The 24,207-nt window shown below is 36.6% G+C and overlaps 1 protein-coding gene across 1 annotated transcript in view; it reads left to right on the forward strand.

Moving 5' to 3' along the window:
* The first annotated feature begins 536 nt into the window (after positions 1-536).
* LOC113234453 (leucyl-cystinyl aminopeptidase) overlaps positions 537-24,207 on the forward strand; it is a 32,843-nt gene continuing 9,172 nt past the window's right edge. The window contains exons 1-11 of the mRNA XM_026469762.1: positions 537-600; positions 2,906-2,959; positions 11,010-11,156; positions 13,033-13,111; positions 15,029-15,150; positions 17,353-17,525; positions 19,866-19,972; positions 20,554-20,661; positions 21,175-21,247; positions 22,583-22,830; positions 23,310-23,502. Of these exons, the coding sequence (XP_026325547.1) occupies positions 537-600; positions 2,906-2,959; positions 11,010-11,156; positions 13,033-13,111; positions 15,029-15,150; positions 17,353-17,525; positions 19,866-19,972; positions 20,554-20,661; positions 21,175-21,247; positions 22,583-22,830; positions 23,310-23,502 (1,368 nt within the window). The remainder of the gene's footprint in view (positions 601-2,905; positions 2,960-11,009; positions 11,157-13,032; positions 13,112-15,028; positions 15,151-17,352; positions 17,526-19,865; positions 19,973-20,553; positions 20,662-21,174; positions 21,248-22,582; positions 22,831-23,309; positions 23,503-24,207) is intronic.

Below are 24,207 nucleotides of genomic sequence, written 5' to 3' on the forward strand. Positions count from 1 at the left end.
ATTAATTAGTGCACTATATATTACCGTTCATCGTCATGCAAAAACAAAGATATTAATTATAAATTTTTATTTTAGTAGTGGAGTAATTTAAAAATTTTAGATACAGTGAATAGCTACATCTCTAGCCGGGGCTGCTACCTATAAGGGTGGCTGGGTGACGAAATATTTTCATAGATTTCTCATAGATGAAAGACACACATAGAAAAATTCGTGAGATCCGCTGGTTCGTTCCGTTAGTTGGTAATCCGGCCGGATCGAAGGAATTTTTTCTGAGTGTTCGATCTTTGTATTAACAATTATAACAAATATATTAATTCTTAATAATGTAGATACTACAGTGCTATTAAATTTATTAGGTATATTCTAATTTTTTTTTATTATAATAAAAACAATTTTCTAACGCCTGTCCATAACAGTTACAGTACCACTCAGGTACATCTTTCAATTGCAAACAAGTAATTTTCTTATAGTTGCAATTGTAATACATTACTTTTTTGTTTGCAGATCTGTGATCGGCATGCCGCGTGCGGCGTGAGATGGACGGTATACAGATGGAGCCCGTCGGCAAGTACAAGACCGATCGCAACGGTTCTGCTAAAGGTACGAAACCTGTTCTTCTTCTTACCATATCGATGGCATACACTATAATGCTAAGACCACACAGAAGCGGTCGCGGGAGGGTTTAAGCAATTTTTGTAATTGAAACTCTAGCGACTCTAACGAGCGATTCGCTCTGTGTACCGTCTAGGCTCTCGGGTTTCTCTCAGAGAAAAGTTTAAGGAGACTGGTATCATGACTGTGGCATTTACTCAAATATTTTATATGCCCGTAAAAATATACATAATTTCAATAAGAAAGAAGATATCCATAATATTAACCTTAGAGCTAGTCCAAACTCATGGTACCACGATTGCGTTTAACCAAGGTAAACAACTCTTTTATGGGGAACTGTATACGTTTTTACAATAGGATTCCGGAGCATATATTAAGTTTATCATTTCCTAAGTTTAAAAACTACATTAAAAATATTTTGATCGAAAAATCATATTACAAAATTGAAGACTACGTGTTAGATAAAGATGTATGGAAAGACGACATGGCTCCAGAATCCGCACAAATTTGATTCAAAGTGTATTCCATAGCATTTAAGTTTATTTGAAAAGAGCAATACCTAGAGTTTCTTGCTCGTTCTTCTCAGGGAGGTCAGCGTAGTGAACGAGCAGTAGCTTAAGCTTAAATGTGACGTTTTCAAGTGTAAATTTATTTTACCTATGGAATAAATAATCTTTGACTTTGACTTTGACTTTGACTTTGACTTCTAAAATAGAATTTCTTATCCCGCGACAATTACCCAAGTTTGGTAGTAATAGGCTCGTCCATAGGCCAAGATGTCGCACAAATTTGAAGCTACATTGTTTCTTATCGCGAGCAATAACACTGTTTATGGAGTATCAGAGTGAAATTGATCTAATTTGTACTTCCGTTTCTATGATAAAGAAAGTGATGTGATTATGATTGTAGTTTTGTATCGTCATGCCTAACCAAATATTATTGTATTTCTTGTAGTGTATGCTCTGCCCTCCTTTAAATAATGGGACATTTAGTTTAAAACCATAGTGTCTGTATACCTGCATATTTATAGTGTACTCGTTGTGAGAGCCTGACTGAATAAATAAATAAATAATGTACGAGTTCATATGAACCCTGCCACACTGAAACGCGTCGGCCGCTTCTGGGTGGCCAGAGCAATGCTATCGTTAAGGCGCATTTACACGTAGTCGTCTGCTGCTTTCGCTGAAATTACGTCACTCACTGCATTCAATTATCACAATGAACAGTCGCGTGCTCCAAAAGGAGATCGATGCAGTTTGCGACGTGGTTTAGAAAGACGTTACTGACCCGACAAAGTAAACATAAAAAAATCATAACTGTAATTTTATTTGTTATGTGAAAAACTAGAAAGTTCTTTCGATCCGGCCGGATTCAAACCGACGTCTTCTAGCAAACCGTGTCAGACGCTATGCCAACTAAGTCATGGAACGAACCAGCAGACCTTACGAATCTTGGCGCTAAATTTTAAACCCATATTTTCTTTAAAAAGTACACTGGGCGTGATTATAGATATTGTTGAAATGAGAACGCAACAGACCCTACTATTTTCTTTAGAGCAAATAATTTAAAATTACTAATTGCTTCTTTTATTTCATAGGCTCGCCCCTCTTCCCTCCATCGCCATCTATGAGAAATCGAATTTCATTTGTTACATGAAAAACTAGAAAGTGTGCAATGCAACTATTTTTCCGGATTTAAATCGCGTATATATGTTGTTAATAAAACAACTGACATTATCATTTCAAAGTAATGAGTACAAACATTAAACATAGATATCATTTCCCTATTAAAAGTTGCGTGAGCGCGGCAAACTCAGAAAATAAAAATGATTTTCCTGAAACAAATTTTCATTTCAATCTCAATTTCGCTAAAAATGTCCATTACCTACGTATTTAGTAGCAGTAGAGATCATTGTAAAAGAGTTTCTCCAAGGGAATACTGCCATCTTACCTATTTCTGCCGCCAAGTAGTAATGTAAACATTACTGCGTACGATCTTGGAAGAGTACCTAAGGGTGCTGGTGAAATTACAGGCACATAGGACTTTTATGTCTCAGGGTGACGGATTCAAAGCTCTGAGTGGCACTGTACTGTTATAAACAGGTGCGAAGCTTACAATCAGGCGCACGACTTGTTCGTCACTTGATATTACAAAAAAAAAAGTTATGATAAAGATAGCAGAACTGAGTAAGGTTAATGGGAAAATATATAAGTGAAAAAACAGTAATGTTTTCGTTTCATAGTCGATAGATATTTTGACTACTTTTCTAATCAACTGTATTTAATTATTACAGCAGCGTGGCGGAACATGGTGGACCAAGATTTGGACGATGTTGCCTTTTTGGCAGGTAAGTGTTTATTGTTTACTATTTTTAACCGACTTCAAAAAAGGAAGAGGTTCTCAATTCGACTGTATGTTTTTTTTTGTATGTATGTTACGCGATAACTCCGGTATTTGTGAACCGATTTTCATGATTCTTTTTTTCTTGGAAAGGGGGTACTTCCATAGTGGTCCCATTTCAAATATTATCCACGAAGATTCATTTTTATAAATAGCGCCTAACTTTAATTTAGAAGCAATTACTTTAATGGTTGATTTTGCTATTTCTCCAATTCAAGGCGTTTTTCTCTCAATATACTTTGTGTAGTGTCGTAGTGAGAACCTATTTTTATTATCTCCAGTGTCAAGTCCTGTATAGTGGTGAACTAGGGGATATTTCAATAAAACTTAGCAAATAGACGTAATTCCACGTACTGTTGAGGTCGGTTTTTTAGTACTCTGTACTGAGATTATTTGTGATATTAGTCCACTAGTGTTGTTATAATTATTAGTACAAAGATCGATCACTTAGAAAAAATTCCTTCGATCCGCATTCGAATCGACGTCTCCTAGCAATTCGTGCCAGACACTATCCCAACTAAGCCACGGAACGAACCAGCAGATCTTACGAATCTTAACACTAAATTTGAAAGCCATATTTTCATTAAAAAGTACACTGGGCGTGTCGAGTTCTTAGGTTTTCGCGATTGTTACACATAGGAAATGAAACTATTTTTCCGAAATTAAATCGCGTATATTTGTTTTTTCAAACAAACCGACGTTTCGGGCCCATGGAACCTGTAAAGGGCCCGAAACGTCGGTTTGTTTGAAAAAAACAAATATACGCGATTTAAATCCGGAAAAATAGTTTCATTTCCTACACTGGGCGTGATTATACAAATTGTTGAAATGCGAACGCAAAAGAGCCTACTATTTTCTTTAGAGCAAACAATTTAAAATTACTAATTGCTTCTTTTATTTCATAGGCTCGTCCCTCTTCCTTAGCTCTAATCATCCAAAATGTCAAATTTGCAAATATTGTGTTTGTTATTTAAATTTTCATCAGAAATAATATTGTCTGGGTTCTTTCCATACCCACGCTATTTTTCATTGATGTGCGGTGAAGACACAACACTTCAATATCATAGATTAAGAAATAACAGAGTGTTCTGACTACACAATAACAATAGGGATAATATGAATAAAATAGTTACTATGGTTACCATATAAATTTAAACAATATAAAAAAAGACTAGGCTGCATGGTCTTAAGAGACCCTATCACTCTCGCCACTTTGAAGGCCAACCAGATCGCTAGTCAGTCCCGTCCCGCACGCACAAACCGTCCTCGCCGGCGAGGTCGTAGAGCCCCTCATTTCAGCACGTACACTGGTAGATTCTTTCTTATAGCAAGCCCTTCTGGCGGAAGTCTTCAGAAGCGCCCTGAGCCATTATGCAAATAACCCGGAAATATATGCAAACAACAAGTTAGGTGGGCTGAAGTTCCGATCAAAATTGAAAAAATAAATCACAAAACTGAACGTGACTATGCGTCATTCAGACTTGGAGTTCCTGAAAGTGTTTACGAAAAGTTGAATCAACCAGAATTGTGGCCAGTTAATGTTGAATTTTGTGAGTGGAGTCTGTGCAAAGGTTTATTTGTGCGCTAGATTCTTGTTTCTGTGTTGCGTTGTTTACATACCACCGCGTAGTAGTGAAAACGAATACATGTTATTATTTAAAATGATAGAAAATATGTCTGCCCTGTATAATGAAATATTAGTCGTAGGTGACTTTAATTTATGTTCGAGTACTACAGTAATTAGTAATTATTTTGAATATTTTAGTACGTTTTGTGGATTTACTCAGAGAAATGGGGTAGGTAACTGCGATGATCGTCAACTGGATTTCGTGTTAACCACCCTGGGTGAGGGGGTTAGTGTGTGATATCAGTTTCTGTGGTCGGCTATATCGCAGCGACTTCGGTACAACAAAGCGACATGTTTATTGGCGAACCTCAGTGGAACTTTCGAAAGGCTAATTACTCTTTGTTGTATTACTTGATAGCATTGATAGATTGGAGTCCGTTATACGAATTGGGTGACTTGGAGTCTATTCTATTGTTTTTTTATGATAATATCAGCAAAATTATTAATGAATGTGTTCCTTTAAAAAAGAAAACTAATATGCGCTCAAGGTATGTGTACCCTGAATGGTATACTTCTGGGCTCATACGAGACATAAAACTCAAGGCCGTTCTTCACAAGCAATATAAAAAGAGTAAGTCACGAGTTGACTATGATGAGTTTTCTTTGTGTAGAGCACGGGTCAAAAAGATGATAGATCGGGATCATGATAGTCACAAGGATAGTGTGCAGAAGCATTTGGTGGAGGATTAGGAGGAGGTCGTTTTGGAATTATATCCGATCAAAAAGAGGTAGTCGTAATCCCCAATCTATTTTGAAAGAAGGGGTAATTTTAACAGGGGAACAATGTGCTAAAGAGTTTGCAGAGTATTTCCATTCAGTGTATAATGTAGAGCGAGCACAGCTAGATGTACATAAGGCAATATTAGAGGCGGGCAATATTAGCGCAAGTGGATCAGCAAGAATATACATAGACGAGTTGCAGCTGTCTGATGTAGAGAGGTCGCTGGCAAATCTCAAACCAAAGACATCCGCGGGTCCGGATGGAATTCCAGCTTACATATTTAAGGATTGTCGCAGTGTACTTGCTGAGCCATTGTTATTTGTTTATAATAGGTGTTTGGAATTGGGGGTTTTTCCGGATATATGGAAAGTTACTCGAGTAGTTCCAGTCCCTAAAACTAGTTCGGGTTTATCAATTGAAGACTATAGACCGGTGGCGGTGTTATCCACGCCAGCTAAAGTATTTGAGGCGGCTATACAAAAAAATATATTTGATCAAGCAAAGGAGCAACTGTCTGATGCACAGCACGGTTTCCGTCCGGGTCGAAGTACCACTAGCAACCTTTTGACCTATATGACAGAAATAACACCGGTGATAGATGACAGTAGAGGGCAGGTAGATGTCGCATATATTGATTTCCGTAAGGCTTTTGATGTAGTAGATAATGATATTCTGCTAAGGAAGCTGGCTGGTATTGGTTGTACACCCCGCTTATTGCAATTTTTGGCGAGTTACATGGCGGACCGGCAGCAATACGTTGAATACGCTGGTTACCGTTCACTACCATATTTTGTCAGATCGGGAGTTTATTTTGTCAGAGGAAGCAACCTCGGGCCTCTTCAATTTATTATCATGATTAATGATCTGCCAAATGTTATTAACTATTCCGGATGTCTATTATTCGCGGATGACCTAAAATTGTTCAATTCAGTTAATGATGAGAGGGACTGTGTTCGGCTTCAAAGCGATATAGACAGAGTATACGACATAGAGAGAGGTAGCATGGAGTCAGGAAAATAAGCTGCTATTCAACATCTCCAAGTGTTCAGTAATATCAATTACTAGAGCTCGGAGTCCCATTCATTTTGATTATGAAGTAGAAAAGGTACTTATGAGAAGGGTGGCAGAAATAAAAGACCTAGGCGTATTATTTAGCGTATTTATTTCATAAGCATATAATAACTGTATGTAAAAAAGCATACAGAAATTTGGGATTAATTCTTCGTAGAGTTCACGGGTTTAACAGTATTAGGGCTATCATTACATTATATAATGCCAAGTGCATAAGCAAGAAGCATCCTTGAATGTAATGCGGTAGTTTGGGCTCCGAATGAAGTAAAGTATACTGTGATGCTGGAGCGCATTCAGAATAAATAAGTTTGTATGTATTAATGTATCAATATTACTTAATATATATGTATTCGTATGTACATTTGATTTATTAAATTTATCTGTATATTTATTGAGTATAGTATATTCCATTTCTTTACTTATCTGTTTTTAGTGCCACCCCAAAAACCAACTTTCCTCTCAGATTTTTTCAAAGGTTAGTTGGAAGAAATCTCTTTATGGGATAAGCTCGCCTTTGTACACAAATATTTAAATTGTTTCTGAAAATTTGTAAGTTACTTTGTGGTACAATAAAGTGTTTAAATAAAAATAAATAAATTTGTAAGATACCTGCATCTGAGGCAATACGGTGTTTGCCCCTCCTATTCCCTGATGTACCCGAACGTGTTCATCTTGGGTATGGTGGGGTACAATACGCTAGAAGTGCGCAGAAACTTAGCGTTAGTATAGTATATAGAATATTAGGATTGTGTGTTCCTGATAAGTACGTGGAGCGACGTCGCCGGCCGTCGCTGTTACTGGTGCCACATGGGAGGACCAATCTATTGGCTGAGTGTCCGCTGACGCGCGCGTTGAGGACACTGAATAAAATAGCAAATACGATCGACCTATTCCACTGTTCTCTGAGTGAATTCACGAAGATAGCGCTTTACATATTATGTTATAGTTAGATATAGGTAGTTATAGTTATTGCTGGTCTATTGTATTGGGTATAACCTGTAAAAATAGATTAAGTGTGGAAATAAGTAAACAAATAAATAAATAAATAAAAATAAAAGATATTTGCCTTCCCCAAGGAAAAGTACTTAACATAACATAATATGACCACATCTCTACTTTTCGTCAACTAAATTGGTTTCTAAGAATTTTAACCACCCTTTTTTCTATTTTGTTCGATCCGGTTGCGCCGAGCGGTTTCAATTTAAAACCTCTCGGTCGGGTTGTGAAATTCGATCTTGCCGTAATCTCAAGCTCTCTATTCTTTCTCACCGTACTGATTTTCATGCAATCCGTCTTTGGAACGCGCTCTCGCTAAATCTAAGACAAGCTCAGGCTAAGTTATCTTTCAAGCGCATGTTGCGCAATTATCTCTTTGACAATCTTCTAGATCAAGACTGCATAATATTGCTGTGGGTACTTATATATTATTAATTAATATTATTTTTACTAGATTGTACTATTGTTTATTATATAAGTATATTAAGTATATCGAGTTCTTAGGTTTTCGCGATTGTTACACATAGGAAATGAAACTATTTTTCCGGATTTATATCGCGTATATTTGTTTTTTCAAACAAACCGACGTTTCGGGCCCTTTATAGGTCCTATGGTCACGGTTGACTGAGGTGGTACAGTCTTCAACCAGTTATGTCTAATATTGATGCAAACCACCCTATTTTTTCACTATAGTTACAATAGTTATTAATTAAATAAACCCGTTACTTAAATAGTTATTAATTAAATAAGGCCCGAAATGTCGGTTTGTTTGAAAAAACAAATATACGTGATTTAAATCCGGAAAAATAGTTTCATTTCCTATATATTAAATATGTTTATGCTGTATTATGTTCATTTTATACTGTATAAATTAACCATAAAATTTTGGCTTATGATATTTTTTTCTGTCTTAAGTGTAGCACCGACCTTTAGTTTTTTTTTTCTGTTTGGCAATAACAATTTCAACAATTCGGCTGTATTTTTTTCTTTTTACTTAATTTGTGGGTCTGGGTCAAAGCAAAATGAGATGTATTGTACAACTAGTAGCTACTTTGCCAGGGGCTTTACGTTGATTCCCAAACTATGAATAAATATCACTGGTAAACACTCAATATTATCTGCCTGTCTAGCTCATTCCCAATAGGTACATATAGATTGTCACGTCTGTCCATGGTACCAAGATAATGATACTCTTTGACAAAATGCAACACTAAAACAAAAGACTATCACTATTGATAGTGTCTTGTTTGGAACAGTTTGGAACATGTAGTTGCCGTAAAAGTTCTTATCTATAAATTGGAGTCTTGTTTGGGTCTGAATCATTGACTTACAATTACATGGACGTCGGGTCCGCGCTAAAAAGTGTCCGCACTTGTAAGGCGCTAAAATCGTATACAGAGCGCGACAGTCTTCATTTGTTCTTCTGACAGCGCGATACTGCGATGACATAACAATTTAAATTTCGAATAGGTTGACTTGGGACATTTTTTTCGTGGTTTTTGTATTAGACCCATCGTCCATTTATTTGTAAGTCAATGGTCTGAATCACTTCATATGTATCATCGAGTATATGACCGGAAATAGTGACGATATAAGCCCATCAATCCCTGGCTACTCATGAGGTAAATGGGCCTTATATCACTCCTAAATATCAACTATCGTTTGCGCTGAGATCACAAATTAGAAAGCTGAAATAGTACAGCGCCAACAACTGACCTATGTGTACGTATATTCCAAAAATATTCTGTATTTATTGTAATAAAGATAATATTTCTAACTATGTTCCATTCGGTGGTGTGGAGAAAAACAGCAAAACATCTAATTACAAAACAAACGGAATCAAATTTCATCGGTAATTAAATATTAAATATGTAATTTTGCAATTTTCGTCCATTATAGCAAAGCTCAAGTTAACTGGCCGATTTGAAGTGAGACAATTGACGACACCCGTCAATTGTTTCAAATTCGGGTTGGCCAATAATCGGAGCGCAGTTTGATTTGGCAGAATAGTTTTCAAACAAATTAAATGACATTTCGTCTCTATTTATTACACCAAGTTATTATCTTTACTTGGAAACTGCGGAAAATAATCTAGCCAGACCGAACACACTTCCGCTGCAAAACAAACAAGTGCACTTTAACACGTTTCGTGTTGGCAGCTTGCCTGAAAATCTTGGCTAGAGCTTGTTTAACTTGACACACAGATACAAACACGCTTGAATTTGTTAGTAACAGCTGCAACGTAACATGGTTTATTATGGTATTTGATTTCAGTATTATTTTAAAGGTTGATCATCAAAGAAATAATTGATCTATTGTAATTGTGCACTTTTTTTAAATAACCGATATTTGTTTTATGCATATATTAATTGCTTCATCTATATTAGTTGATCTACGGATAAATTATAAATGAACTGCATTCCAGTTAACACTATTTGTTATAAGAGGAAAAATTCCTAATCTTCGATTTGATTTTACAGGGGTATATCCACTTTAAAGTTAAAAATAAAATATTGTATGAGTAACTACACGATATATTCAAGCATAGACATTAATCAGAAACATAAAACAATAAAGTTTCCTCGATAGATAAAAATCACGAAATGACCTCTAATTTTCACATTTTTTCGATTCATCCTCGAAATGCTACAGGTTATTAGGACAAAAATTAGATAATTAATTATATTTATGCATGATCGACAACTGTCGCTACGGATTTTTTTTAATCCCTTTAGTTTTAGAGTTATTCCGCTAAAACGAATTTGGTACTTTTAATGCACAAAATTCAACATCTCCTGTCGCATGTCACGCGAACTTCAGGCATATATTTGTCTCACAAATGTGGGCGGAGCCAACGTCAAAACTTTTTTGGCATGCTCCCTCTTAAGCATACTAAACTAATATTTAGTATTCAAAAATAATATTTGATCCTCTTTTTCAGTCCTTTCTTTTAACGATTGATGACATTTATAACAAGTATATTATCTTTTGATATTGATCTCTAAGGTTGGTTGGTTGTGCCCTCCATTCAGTAAGTTAAGTTAGGTTAGAACGAAGCGCGCGTGCGGTGGCAGCGGCCGGCGAATGCCAGAAGCCAATTTGCTTGCGTTTCCGAACGTTTTCAGGTCAAATTACATTATAATTAATATAAAATTAGTATTCATATATAATCAACATTTACTTAGTTTTAAAAATAAGTGCCTAAATTTTATTTTTAAAGGTCATTTGCCTTAGTTTAAAGGTCCAACATAAAATCATCAAAGCTAATTTTACATTTTGCGAAGCTCAGAACAGATTAAAATATCCATCCATTTAATTTATTTTATATCTCAGAGAAAGAGGATCGATCATAAAAAAAGATGACCGTTTAGATTATTTTGCCTGCTGCTTTTGTAAATTTAAAATGGTCATTTAAATACATGCTTTATTTTAATATTATAAACTCATACACGGTTTGGAATACTTTAGTCAACGCAAAGACGATGGCTCTCTGTGTGTGTTCTACCGTCCAGAGATTGTAAGGCATGGATTACTCAAGATTTGCTTCATGGGATGATTAAATACAATTATTCATGTTTTCAGACTCTGACAAAGCCCGCGAGGCGCGAGAGCTCCGTGAGGCGCCAGTGGCGGTGTGCTCGCAGCGGAGAGCACTTTGTCTGGCCGCGCTGGTCTTCACTGCCATGTTTTCTACAGCCCTGCTGGTAGTCTACGCTTCCCCACAACCAGGTAAGTAAATAGATTTAGAGAAAAAATCCTGCTTCGCCGCATTTAACACGTTCAGACTGGTTTAACTTGTTGTTGTTGGGATAAATCTTATGTGGCTACCGGTGGTACATCACCGCACCATAAACAATATTTATTTGCTAGGAAAGGCTGCAAAGTTGTTGTTCGACGCTAGTGCTTATTGACCTGAGCAAGCGAATGTTTCTAAGATTGAACTACGAGTGAAGCGACTGGTTCAAAAATAGATCCTGAGTGTAGCGAGGTTTTCAAGCCACGAGACGCTTCTTCGCGAAACTGATTCCATATGCTTATAGCATTGAATAATAATTCTTCAGGTAAATAAGAAATCTGAGTAATATTGGTAACGTTTGATTAAATTCCTAATAGGTACTTAAATTTAAAATGTAAAATGCAATATTTATCGTAGTGTAAATTACGTATTTGTTAGTACAAATTCTTTTCCAGTCTTTGAATCTAGTATATACACTCATATTTTAACAAACTGAGTCATTGTGGACCAATTTCGCAGTGTTTTTAACAATTAACTGGTACAACTTACTCATATTGACGTAGTCTTACTCAATCCCGCGAGTTCGTCGTTGTCATATACCTCGCCTGAATGCCTCAACCACCCTCAACGCTCTCGTTCTTTCATTCATTCGAATTCTAAACAGTGCGACATGAGTGAGGCTGTGACATGAGGCTATGACATGAGATGAGGAGTGAGGTGAGACATTTTTATGACACGAGGTGTTGTGACATTCTTCGCGAATCTTTGCTACCGAGCGAAACACACAACTTTTCACCACATTATAGCGAAGAAAATGGTAGATGAAAGAAAAACAGTTGAACTTAACAGTTTTAATAAACAAAACTAGTTATCGCTGTCAATTTAATGTCAAGGTGATTAATTTAAGAACCTGTGCTCATGTGGTTTTCGTGATGGTACCTCGTTTTGGGACAACGTCGACATGAGCCATTTGTCACCTCCTCACATCTCGTCACATCATTTATTAGAAGTGATAATAAGATTAATAAATCGTATTCTTATTTTCCCAAACTCGTGTCTTAAAGCACAAAGAAATGCGAAATTAGAAAATAAGACAATATAAATATATAAGATATTATTGTTATTATTCTAAATTTGTAAGATAATTAAATTTTTATTGAATTGATATTCAATTATTTTTTGTGAAATTACTCCACTAGTTTGTTATAATTATTAATACAAATATCCCTCGCCAGGACTGGTAGCTGTAAAGGTACTAACTGGGTGATAAATCTGTCATAGATTTCTCATAGATGGCGCTACGACTAAAAAGTCGTTGAAAGACCAAGTACAAGGACACGACGCAAGCACATAGAAAAATTCGTGAGGTCCGTTGGTTCGTTCTGTGGCTTAGTTGGTATAGCGTCTGGCACGGTATGCAAGAAGACGTCGGTTCGAATCCGACCGGATCGAAGGAATTTTTTCTCAGTGTTTTTTCTGAGTGTTCGATCTTTGTATTAATAATTATATATAAGATAATATAAAAATAAATTTAAAATAAATATAAAGTTTTGCTATCTCCTGAATAATCACTCTTTACAAGATACGAGTTTGAGAACGTAAGGCATCGAAATGTTGATCTGTACCTTTAACAGCATATTCCACTATATTTGAAAAGAATAAAAACAAGCCAATTCGGGGGATATTGATAGTGTTATTATTGAAAATACAATCACTATATCTAGTCGTAAATACTAGCTTTACATCACTGTTGGTCTTACGCCCAAGTTTCATAGAAATTTGCCCATCATTTTTGAGCTAAATTTTAGGACCCAAGTTGGGCGCCAATCTCACACGTGTGTTGATTCTGTAATTGAGAAATTGTTACAGATTGTCCGTGTGCTGGTGAGAATTCGCTGATTCCAGGACGACCACCGACTGATTCTGCTGACGCAGGCGCAGCTAACAAGTAATAATTGAACCTTTTTTTGATTGTGTAGCGCAGCGTAAAAGCGTTCAGTGTTAGTTCAATTTAAAATGGTAACTAAGCTATCGAATTAAGAGCAGAGTTAAGCGAAGACTCCGTCGCGAATGAAGCTAGCTAGATGAGCTTACGTAGTTGCACGCAAACAACTATGCCAGCTCAGCTAACTTAGCTAGCTTAGGTCACGTTACTGCAGTGTTGCAGCTACTTTGAAACCTCTCACTCGGCTCGTTTTATTAACTTAGTGCGCGGTCCAGTTTAGTATAACTACAAGTCCGTGGGAATTACATACTAAATCATACGGAAGAAATAGACAGATATATTATCCTGGGAGCGTTCATGCACTTTTAACCGATTGTGTTCAAAATAGGAATAATATAGTTTTTTAATAATTTTATTATTGAATATACTAATTACGTTGTTTTGTAACATCGGCAACTTTTCAATTATATTTTACAATTTGTCGTACGACAAAATTAAAATCATTGAAATGAATAAGGTGAGTTTGTAATTTGATAACATAATTGGAAAGTATCTTGTATTCGTACATTTTCATTGATTGCACTATAGTCAAATTTGGCACTATTTAAAGTTAGTTTACGATTTTCGCTAATTCCATAAAATTATTAAAATGATTAATTAAAAAATTGCAATAACATTCATGCCAATAATTTTAAGATTGGAAATTCAAACTAAAGTAATAGTTGATAGTATTTATTTATTGATAATTGGATACATAGCCTAATAATCTCAGTACAGAGTACTAAAAAAACCGACCTCAAAAGTACGTGGAATTACGTCTATTTGCTAAGTTTCATTGAAATATCCCCTAGTTCGCCACTATACAGGACTTGACACTGGAGATAATAAAAATAGGTTCTCACTACGACACTACTCAAAGTATATCGAGAGAAAAACGCCTTGAATTGGAGAAATAGCAAAATCAACTAAATAATTGCTAAAAGTAATTGCTCCTAAATTAAAGTTAGGCGCTGTTAATAAAAATGTCTCTTCATGCGTGAACAGCCACCCTTTGAGGTGGATGATTTTCTTCAAAATGAAATGGGACCACTATGGAAGTACCCCCTTTCCAACAAAAAAATAATCATGAAAATCGGTTCACAAATACCGGAGTTATCGCGTAACATACATACAAAAAAAAAACAAAAAAAACATACAGTCGAATTGAGAACCTCCTCCTTTTTTGAAGTCGGTTAAAAAGATAACAAATTATTATGAAACTGAAAATGTAACAAAACTTAAATCAACTATTGTTCCCATTACAAATGTCAACAGTTTTCGATCTGCCAGTTGTGAATTGCAATTATGCGCCTCGACTCGGAAGAGACGCAGTTTCCGATCGGGAGAGGCAATCAAAATCAAGCTGCTGGTCTCTTTATGAAATAGACAGTCGCCGGTTGCGGCAATCTGACTCCGGTAGATAGAAAGAAAGAAAGAAAGAAAGAAATGTAATTTATTCAGCACAATACACGTGGAGTACAATATTAATAATTAGTATTAAAAGTGTATTATTGCACTGAAAAGGATCCAACTCAGCTAATACTGCGGCAGGGCCACAGCGCTGGTTTTCAGTGGACCCTTTTCGAAAATGCCGATTAAAAGAAATAAAAATATATTAATAAAATAAAAACAAACGTGGACGCGAGTTAAATAAAAACTTAAAAATGAAACAATATAATTAAATAGGAAACATAACACAAATTTCAGCTAATCTCCCAACAAAGATTCACTCTGCTTTTTCTTTTTAATTTTGTATTTTGAGGCGCATTACACAAATAAAATTGTTCCAGACGTGTTTTGTAGATTTAGAATGTGCTCTTTGAGTTGACATTTGAACGCATAAACGGATAGACTCTTAATCACTAATAAGTATTGTTCCAGGGAGCGCATAGCAACAAACGGGGCAATATTCCCTTGGCGCGGCGCTCGGCTACCGACTATAATCATACCCAAACACTACAGTTTGTGGTTACATCCTAATTTGACAACTGGTGATCTTAGAGGTTAGTCTTATTTCAAAACAGTTACTAAGTTCCGTATTCGTATCATATGAGTATAAAAAAAATACTCCACTAGTTTGTCACAATTATTAATACAGAGATCATCGAGTATATAACCAGATATAGAGACGAAATAAGGGCCATATATTCCTGGTAACACATTAGCGATACAGCTCTTATAAATATCAACTCTCGTTTGCACTAATATACAGGGTGTTGATTTGCATTCTCGCCATATTTAAAAAATTAATAATATAAATAATGCTAAATCATCTAAAAATATTTTTAAAATATTCTGTTCAATATTCTGGCTAATTGTATCGAGTAAAGTTTTGAAAAATTGTCCCGCAAGTGTACTCACCGCAGAGGACAGTGACCCCGCCACTCGCTTCACCGAGCGATACGGAATCTTTCTCGTTCGCTTATTTACCCATTTTTAAATCATGTTTATGTACTAGTATTGTTATAATTTACTATTATTTACATGAGTTAGAAAAGTTGACTGAAAAAAGATTTATTGTAATTTAGGTTTGGTACTTACCAACTTTAGGTTACATGAAAGTAGTGTTAGAAGTACCTAGCTCCACAGCTGGTGGCAGGCTCCGTGTTGCAGCCACAAATATGCAAAGTTTCGTTTCAACTTAGCACATTCTTCACAACAGAAAAAGCAGAAAGAAACCAAAGACGATTTTTGCCCGCAATTTTTCGACACTCGTAATCTGCGTAAACTAAATGTTTCACATCATGCCATAAGAACACATTTTATGGTAATGCACATGGTAGCGGTTATTTTTGCACTAACTCTTGTTTACATCACACACAAACCACGTTGAATTTCGTGAGAAACTAGAATGTATGCGCGATGAACGCAGACGCAGTACGCAAGGTGGACTGATGATCTACCAATCACGCGCTCGATACGATTCACCCCCCGTCTCTACTCGTACCCTGCCGCCAAATAGAACTAAAATGCATGTTTTCTGCGCATACTGCGCATAGGACCATTGTGCAAATGGTTGCCGGTACCTGTGTCACGTGTAGTGCAAGTCAATGACCTTTGGATCAAGCTTGGTTACCGCAATTAAATAAAAATTTAGGATCTTTTTTTTATTTATTTTTTTAGTGATTTGGGTTCAGTTCCGGATATAGAATGACCTCTGTAAATATGGCAAGAATGCAAATCAACACATTGTATAGACAGGCCAACTACTGACCTGTGTGTACGTCTCCGTATATTCCAAAAAATATTCTGTATTTATTGTAATAAAGATAATATCTCTAACAATGCCGTGCTGTTCCATTCAGTGGTGTGGGAAAAACAGCAAAACATCTAATTACAAAACAAACGGAATCACATTTCATCGGTAATTAAATATTAAATATGTAATTTTGCAATTTTCGTCCATTATAGCAAAGCTCAAGTTAACTGGTCGATTTGAAGTGAAACAGTTGACGACACCCATTGACGACACCCGTCAATTGTTTCGAACTCGGGCTAGCCAATCAGAGCGCAGTTGTCACAGTAATAATATGGCAGAATAGTTTTCAAACAAATTAAATGACATTTCGTCTCTATTTCTGGTTATATACTCGATGACAGAGATGGAACACGAAGAAAAATTTCTTTAATCTGATAGAATTTGAAACTGAATTTGTATGCTATGTGTCAGATCCAAGGAATTTTTCAATAAAATCAATATTACAATTCATAAAGCGACATCTCTTGTCAGCATCTGGGAACTAGATTTGTAACAAATGGCGCAACGACAAAAGAAGCCGCTACAAACCAAAAACAAACATCTCGACTCATCCGAAGAACAGAGTCCGATGTGATTATACAACGAAAAGAGGATAAATACATAATCTCGTTATTCAAAATAACACCTAGCTCTAGGTGTTTTAAGAATTTTATGTATTATTTCGTTTCCATAAAATCCAACAACGGTCGATCTGATATCCACAGTTAAGAACAGCGCGCGAAATGTACAATGACCTGAGAATAAGCAATTTTGCACATAGGTCTTTGTTCTACGGAAGAGTCCATCTATTACAAGCGTATGGAGAAATTTTAAAAGAAAGCTACCGGGAAATGACGCGACGAAACCACACGGCGGTGACTTTATTCAGTCACCAGACTAAGGAAAGGACCACGACCTAGTATACAGGCTGTTATCAGCGTAGATTTATAAAAAATTGTTGTTACAGGTGAAGTGTCAATAGACTTCAAAGTAGACCGTGAAACTTCGTTCGTAGTACTCAACGTGAGGGATCTGAACGTGACAGAGCGAGCCCTGTTCAAGAGCGGCGGTTCCTTGGGGCCGAAAGTCGCTAAGGTTTTAGACTACCCGCCGGCAGATCAGACTTATATTGAGTTTAAGGTGAGATAAGGTATTTCTTATACAATGCTGCAAAGTTGTTGTTTGAGCGAGTGCTTGTATTAAAACCTGAGCAAGGAAATGAAGAAATGGATTTCAACATTTTTCAGACGCAAAACAACTTTGTCGCCGAGCGAAACTCGTAACTTTTCACTTCACCATAGCGAAAAAAATGGTAGATAAAAGAAAAACAGTGAACTTATAACAAATCGGTTTTAATAAACAAAATTACTTAGTTATCGTTGTCAATTTACAATATAAATAATGTACGATAAATCGCGTAGTTGAACGTGACATTATGTTTTTTTTACATCGAAAGCAAAAGTTAGGTGCACCACAGTCAAGTTTGAATATCAAAAACCTTTTCCACGGTAGCGTGGAAAAAAACGCTTTTGCGCGCAGGTTTCTAATAAGAGCTAGTGAGGTGAAAAATAAATTTTTAGGTAAGATTTAAGACGAGTTACTGTTTTACTAGGTCAAATGTGCTAGATATTTACTAATAAATAACTGTCTTACAAAAATATACGATATACCTAAAGATATTGTCTAAAAATTTGTTACACGACAGGATGTACTTTACCAGATCATATAAAATTAATATTACTTACTAGATGCAATGTAAAATACCTATACAATTGAAAACAAGATTCATCAAAACCTTTGTCTGGAGCACCGCACTGTATGGATGCGAGACATGGGCAATAACATTGGTGCTGGAGGCGAATGGAAAAACTAAAATGGATTGAAAAGGGGGTATTCACCAATTACTTGTCCGGTTGTTGATTAGTGATATACGGGTAAGCGACCCTGGCGCCCCGAGCTACAGTTGTCACATCCCCCATCTTCCGTGACAACAGTGTCCTCCTATAACCCAATTCCTACCCAAATCTTTCCATCCATTCCCTTCACTTATTCACTTTATTTTATTCTCTTCCCGCCAATCTAAGGTCGGTCGTGCCGATGGATGCGTGGCCAGAGGCAAGTCTGGTCGTAAGCGTGCCGTTTTGCACCGGGTTTGGCGCCCTCAGAGTGCTAGTAACCTTGTCCCGGTATGCGGGACTCTATCAGGATGTACTTCAGTTTTCCCTTGCTGTTCGTGGAATACCAATGACTTCAAAAATTAATAAAAATCTAAATGACGGCGATGCAGTTCGCACCCCATCACGCCATGTCTCACGAAAGGACGAAAAGCGGGCTGAGGAAAGCTGCTTTGCTACGCTGAATGTGAGAGGAGGGATGGATAGTGAAATTGATTAAGTATGTGAGATAATGGATGATAGATACATAGATGTTCTGTGTAAGTGAAACGAAACAATAAGTAACAGCAATAAGTAGGGGCTGTCAAGGCATGGTTCTGTCCGCTAGAATCGAGAATGTAAGATCGAGTATAAATTTGTAAACTCAAGACTTCTCTGGATGCGATTAAAAATTGGATTGTCTCGACCTTTTGTAATCGGGGCTTATGCCCCAGATATGGGATTGAGAAAATGATGAGTTTTGGAATAGCGTGAGAGACGTTTTACGGAAGGTGAAGCAGAATGAAAGACTTATTATGTTAGGTGATTTTAATGGATGGGTAGGAGTGAAACGTGATGGATATTAAAGTGTTGTAGGTAGTTTTGGTGATAGTAGGGTGAAAGAAAATGGCGTAAGTGTTTTAGAGATATGTTTGGAGTGGAAGCTTTTCGTGACAAACACAATGTTTTGTCACAAAAAGATCCACACGTATACTTGGCAGAAGGAAAATGCTGTAAGTATGATTGATTTTGTAATTGTGGATGATAGGCTCAAAAATAAAGTTGTAGACACACGAGCATACCGTGGTGGTGCTGTAGACACAGGCCACTTCTTGGTAGTAAGCCAGTTAAGAGGTCTTTTCAAACGTCGGCGACACCGCGTGAAGCCGCCTACAACAGCCATAGAAAGAATAAAGGTGGAAAGACTGCAAGAAGAAAGAGTAAATGATGAATATAAGAAGAAGTTAAGACATAGATTCGATAAATCGGAGGTGAGTTGTGGTAGTGGGAATGAAATTGAAGAGTTGTGGAATTTGATAAAAGAAACTGTGACGAATGTGGCGAGGTGTGTGGTGTATCTAAGAGGAAGAAAGGGTGTCAAAACAAGAATACATGATTTGATTGTCGACATATTAATTTTTTCTCTCATCATGTGTTCTGTCTGACGCCATTTTTGCTGTTTTATTATGTGTGTGATTTTTTTAGTCTTTGATTTGCTTTTAATTGTGGTCAGTTTAACTTTATCTTCCAATTTTATGTCGAGCACACTTCTTTCCATACTATACTAATATCGTATACTTAATAGTCAATTCTTAATTGTACACAGGAAAAACTACGTAGGAAATACAACTACACTCTGAGTTTGAGATTTATCACAAAACTGGACCGAAGCGATAAGCAACGTGGGTTCTTTCTTGCGGGAAGCCATAGGAAGTAAGTATGATCTACTTTTTGACGACCTCAACTCGACGACGGGTCTATGCAGAAAACTCTTCTATACTTCTATATTGTCTCGGGTTTGTCGTTGTTTCTTTGCATAACACAAGTTCTTTAGCTACTTACTTTGATAATCAGAGCAACACATGAATGAAATATTTTTTATTGCACATTAAAAATTGCAATGACAAAACAGAACAGTACTGTAAGTATCACAGAGTATATATAGTACTTATTGCTAAGTAGCAATTTCTTCCAGGCAACCTTAGGATAGAAATTTAACAGTTGGAATAGGGGGTGCAACCAAGAGAATATCTTGTAATGAAAGTGGTTATAAATAAATCGACTCATCCGAAGAACAGGGTCAGATGTGATTATATAGCGAAAAGAGAATAAGTACGTTAGGAGAATAATTTCCTTATTCAAACTAAGGCTTACGTAAAGGTGTTTTGTGAATTTATATATCTTATTTCATTTCGGAAATATAAAATCGAACAACGGTTTATCTGACATCCACAGCCAAGCGAAGAAAATTTATCGCCTTCGGAACCTTACACAGATATGATGTGTTTTTACAGTCGTTGTGCAGTATCCCGCTTCTGGCTGACGCACGCTCGTTCCGCCTTTCCGTGTCTCGATGAACCCAACTTCAGAGCCACCTTTCGGTTAACAATCGTTCGTGATAGGTAAGATTTAAAAATTCGTATTCGTATTATCTTAGACGAAGCGAAAGCGAGTGTCTTGCGTTGGAAAGTAGCAGTAGAGGTCCTTATGAAAGAGCTCGTCCAGGGAAGTAATGCCAGCTTTACTGAGTTCCGGTTTTTAAGGGTTAAGGGTGCTGGTGAAATTACAGGCATATGGGACTTGTCAACTTATGTCTCAGGGTGATAGGCACAGTGGCAGTGCCCCGGAGATCTTTCCGATTTAAATGTTTGTGTGGTATAGCAACCGTTAAGGATAGGCCTGTCGCTTACCACCAGGCGCACGACTTGTTCGTCCCGTCACTAGAAGCGAACATTCTATTTTCATACAGAAAGTTGACGCGGCGCCATAATCTACATCAACAACATCAATCCATTTTTACGTCCGATTGCTGGATTTCCTCTCTCTCTCTCTTTCTCCACGCGGTTGTTAGTATTGAAAATAACCCAGTAGTCTTTTTATCTATAGTTTGCCTAAATACTTAATTGTTTTTGCAGATTCCACGTTTCATTGACAAATATGCCGATTGTGGCTACAGAAGAAGCTGGATTCTACTTAGGACATCGACTGGTAAGCGTATTTTTTTTATCGACTTTGTTTATGAATACTTGACGTGGCACAGCTCTAGTTCTTAAGCAGAACCATACACGGTGAATTAAAATTGAAATATATACATTTATTAGGTTAGTAAATGACATCTGAAATCAATACATTGTTAGTACTTGTTCGTAAGACAGATTCCCCTGAGAAGAATGAATAAGAAATTCTAGGGGGTTGCTTTTTGTAAATAAACATTTGTATACATTTTATAATATGATTTCAATGAATTAGTCCGTCAGTTAATTTAGCCGGCTATCGTTATTCTGGCTGCCGTTAAAAAACGTCTCAACGATTGGAATTAATTAAGGCGGCGCTAAAATCATTAGACTATGCATGCATTAATATTTTCGTTTAATATGGATAGATTTCGTATCCTTGGTATCCCAACAGAACATATACAATATTCTATACTATATATTCCAATAACAGGGAAACACCGCGTTCTTATATGACATCATCCGTATAATAACTGTTGTTAAAAATGATAATAACCAAGGAATAGAAATAAACTTTTTATCTTAAATTTTTATTGAATTGATATTCAATAATTTTTTTGTGATTTACTCCACTAGTTTGTTAAAATTATTAATACAAAGATCGAACACGCAGAAAAAATTCCGATCCGGCCGGATTGGAACCGACGTCTTCTAGCTTTCCGTGCCAGACGCTATACCAACTAAGCCACGGAATGAACCAGCGGACCTCACAAATTTTTGTATGTGCTTGTGTCGTGTCTTTGTATTTGTTTTTTTCAACGACTTTTTAGTCGTAGCGCCATCTATGAAACATCTGTGAAAGATTTATCACCCAGTTAGTACCTTTACAGCTACCAGTCCTGGCGAGAGATGTCGCTATTCGCTGTATTTTTTTTCTGCGTGTTCGATCTTTGTATTAATAATTTTAACAAACTTTTTATCTTTAAAATTGAAATGGTAGTCACTGAAACATAGTATGTATCGCTAATTTTGCTTGAGTCGGTTATGCATGGGATTACAAATACCTATTTCAATAAAATTAATTTAATTATGATGGCTTTTCATAAAGGGTGCGGCTTATGAATTATTTATGTCGAATAACTGGCACGTCATGCAATCGGTGTCGCGGTGTTCTGGTAGTAGCAAAGTCTTTATTATTACCACTAGTTACACTATGGGTACTTTTTGTTGTTCACCCTATATTTTACGGTGGTTACATGCTCCATGGTCTCGGGTAATCGTTTAGAGAGTAATCACGTAAGTCTTAAGTTGTAGGTGCAATATTGCGTAAAATCACAATAAAAAAGTTTTTAAATGTCTTTCTTTGCAGCTGCAAGACGAATTCGCTCTCTCTCCACCAATGGCACCGCACATGATGGCAGTAGCGGTCTGCCGTTTGCAACGCCGCGCCGCCCCTCAACTCCCTACCGAGCCCCCCACTGAAGTCCCTCCAAGCCCCTCTCCAGTCCCCACGCAAGCTCTCTCCACATTGAGCGACGTAGATGACGACGATTACAATCTGCCTCCGCCAGAAATCAGTCTTTATAGCGACCAACAAGTTATTTTAGACGAATCTGGGTAAGTTAACTTATTTATAGCATGCAAAATTAATTGTTCTATGTATTCGTTTACACTGTAATATTTAAGAAATGAAACTATTTTTCCGGATTTAAATCGTGTATATTTGTTTTTTCAAACAAACCAACGTTTCCGGCCCTTTACACCCTGTAAAAGGCCCGACAAGTGGTTTGTTTGAAAAACAAAAATACGCGTTTTAAATCCGGAAAAATAGTTTCATTTCCCATGTGTAATAATCGCGAAAACCTAAGAACTACAATAATATTTATTAATAATTAAATATTTGTCAAATTCAATTGTCATTTTTTAAATGTCAGGATTTTAATTTCATTTGGCAGTTTCTTATATAATTTCATGCATAAGTCGTAGGAGCTTTTTAAGTAAAGTGTAGTTTTGGGTACATTTTCAGAAACAAGTCTGTTTGGGTTTCTTTTCGCCCTTGCATCTAATCTTTTTATCTAAATTATATTTTTTTACAGCCCTCTGCTGGAATGGGTTCAAAAAACAATTCAGCTATTCGCGTACGAACTCAATACTTCCTACCCTCTTCCGAAGTTGGACCTCGTCGTTGTGGAAGGGGGAGCTCCCTACGCCGAGGGCTGGGGGCTAATCTCTCTAGCCCCCTCTACGTTGACCGACACTAAAACGATCGCACGGTTACTTGCACAACAGGTAATTTTTTTTAAATATTGAATTAATATAACTCAGATGACAGACCATCATCGAGTATAACCATACTCGATGGTTGTCTATTCTGACACTATTCTGAAATTTACTCTGCCATATCATTACTGTGACAACTGCGTTCCGATTGGTTAGCCCGAGTTCGAAACAATTGACCGGTGTCGTCAATTGTTTCACTCCAAATCTTTGCTATAATGGACGAAAATTGCAAAATTACATATTTGGTTATCGATGAAATTTGATTACATTTGTTTTGTAATTAGATGTTTTGCTGTTTTTCCCACACCACCGAATGGAACAGCACGCCATTGTTAGAGATATTATCGTTATTATACAATAAAAACAGAATATTTTTGGAATATACGGAGACGTACACACAGGTCAGTATTTGGAACTGTTTATACTTCAGTGCAAACGAGAGTTGATATTTATAAGTGATGTATCACTGATGAGTGACCAGGAACGTATGGCCCTCATTTCGTCTCTATTTCTGGTTATATACCCGATGCAGACAACTAATGTTGTTTGTTATAATTATAAATACAAAGATCGAACACTCAGAAAAAATTCCTTCGGCCCGGCCGAATTCAAACCGACGTCTCCTAGCAAACTGTGCCAGACGCTACGCCAACTAAGCACGGTTTGCTAGCAGACGTTGGTTTGGTCTTTGTATTAATAGTTATAACAAACTAG

The sequence above is a fragment of the Hyposmocoma kahamanoa genome, unplaced genomic scaffold (assembly GCF_003589595.1).
Source record: "Hyposmocoma kahamanoa isolate Upper Pololo Valley unplaced genomic scaffold, ASM358959v1 84, whole genome shotgun sequence".
In the NCBI taxonomy this organism is placed as follows: Eukaryota; Metazoa; Arthropoda; class Insecta; order Lepidoptera; family Cosmopterigidae; genus Hyposmocoma; species Hyposmocoma kahamanoa.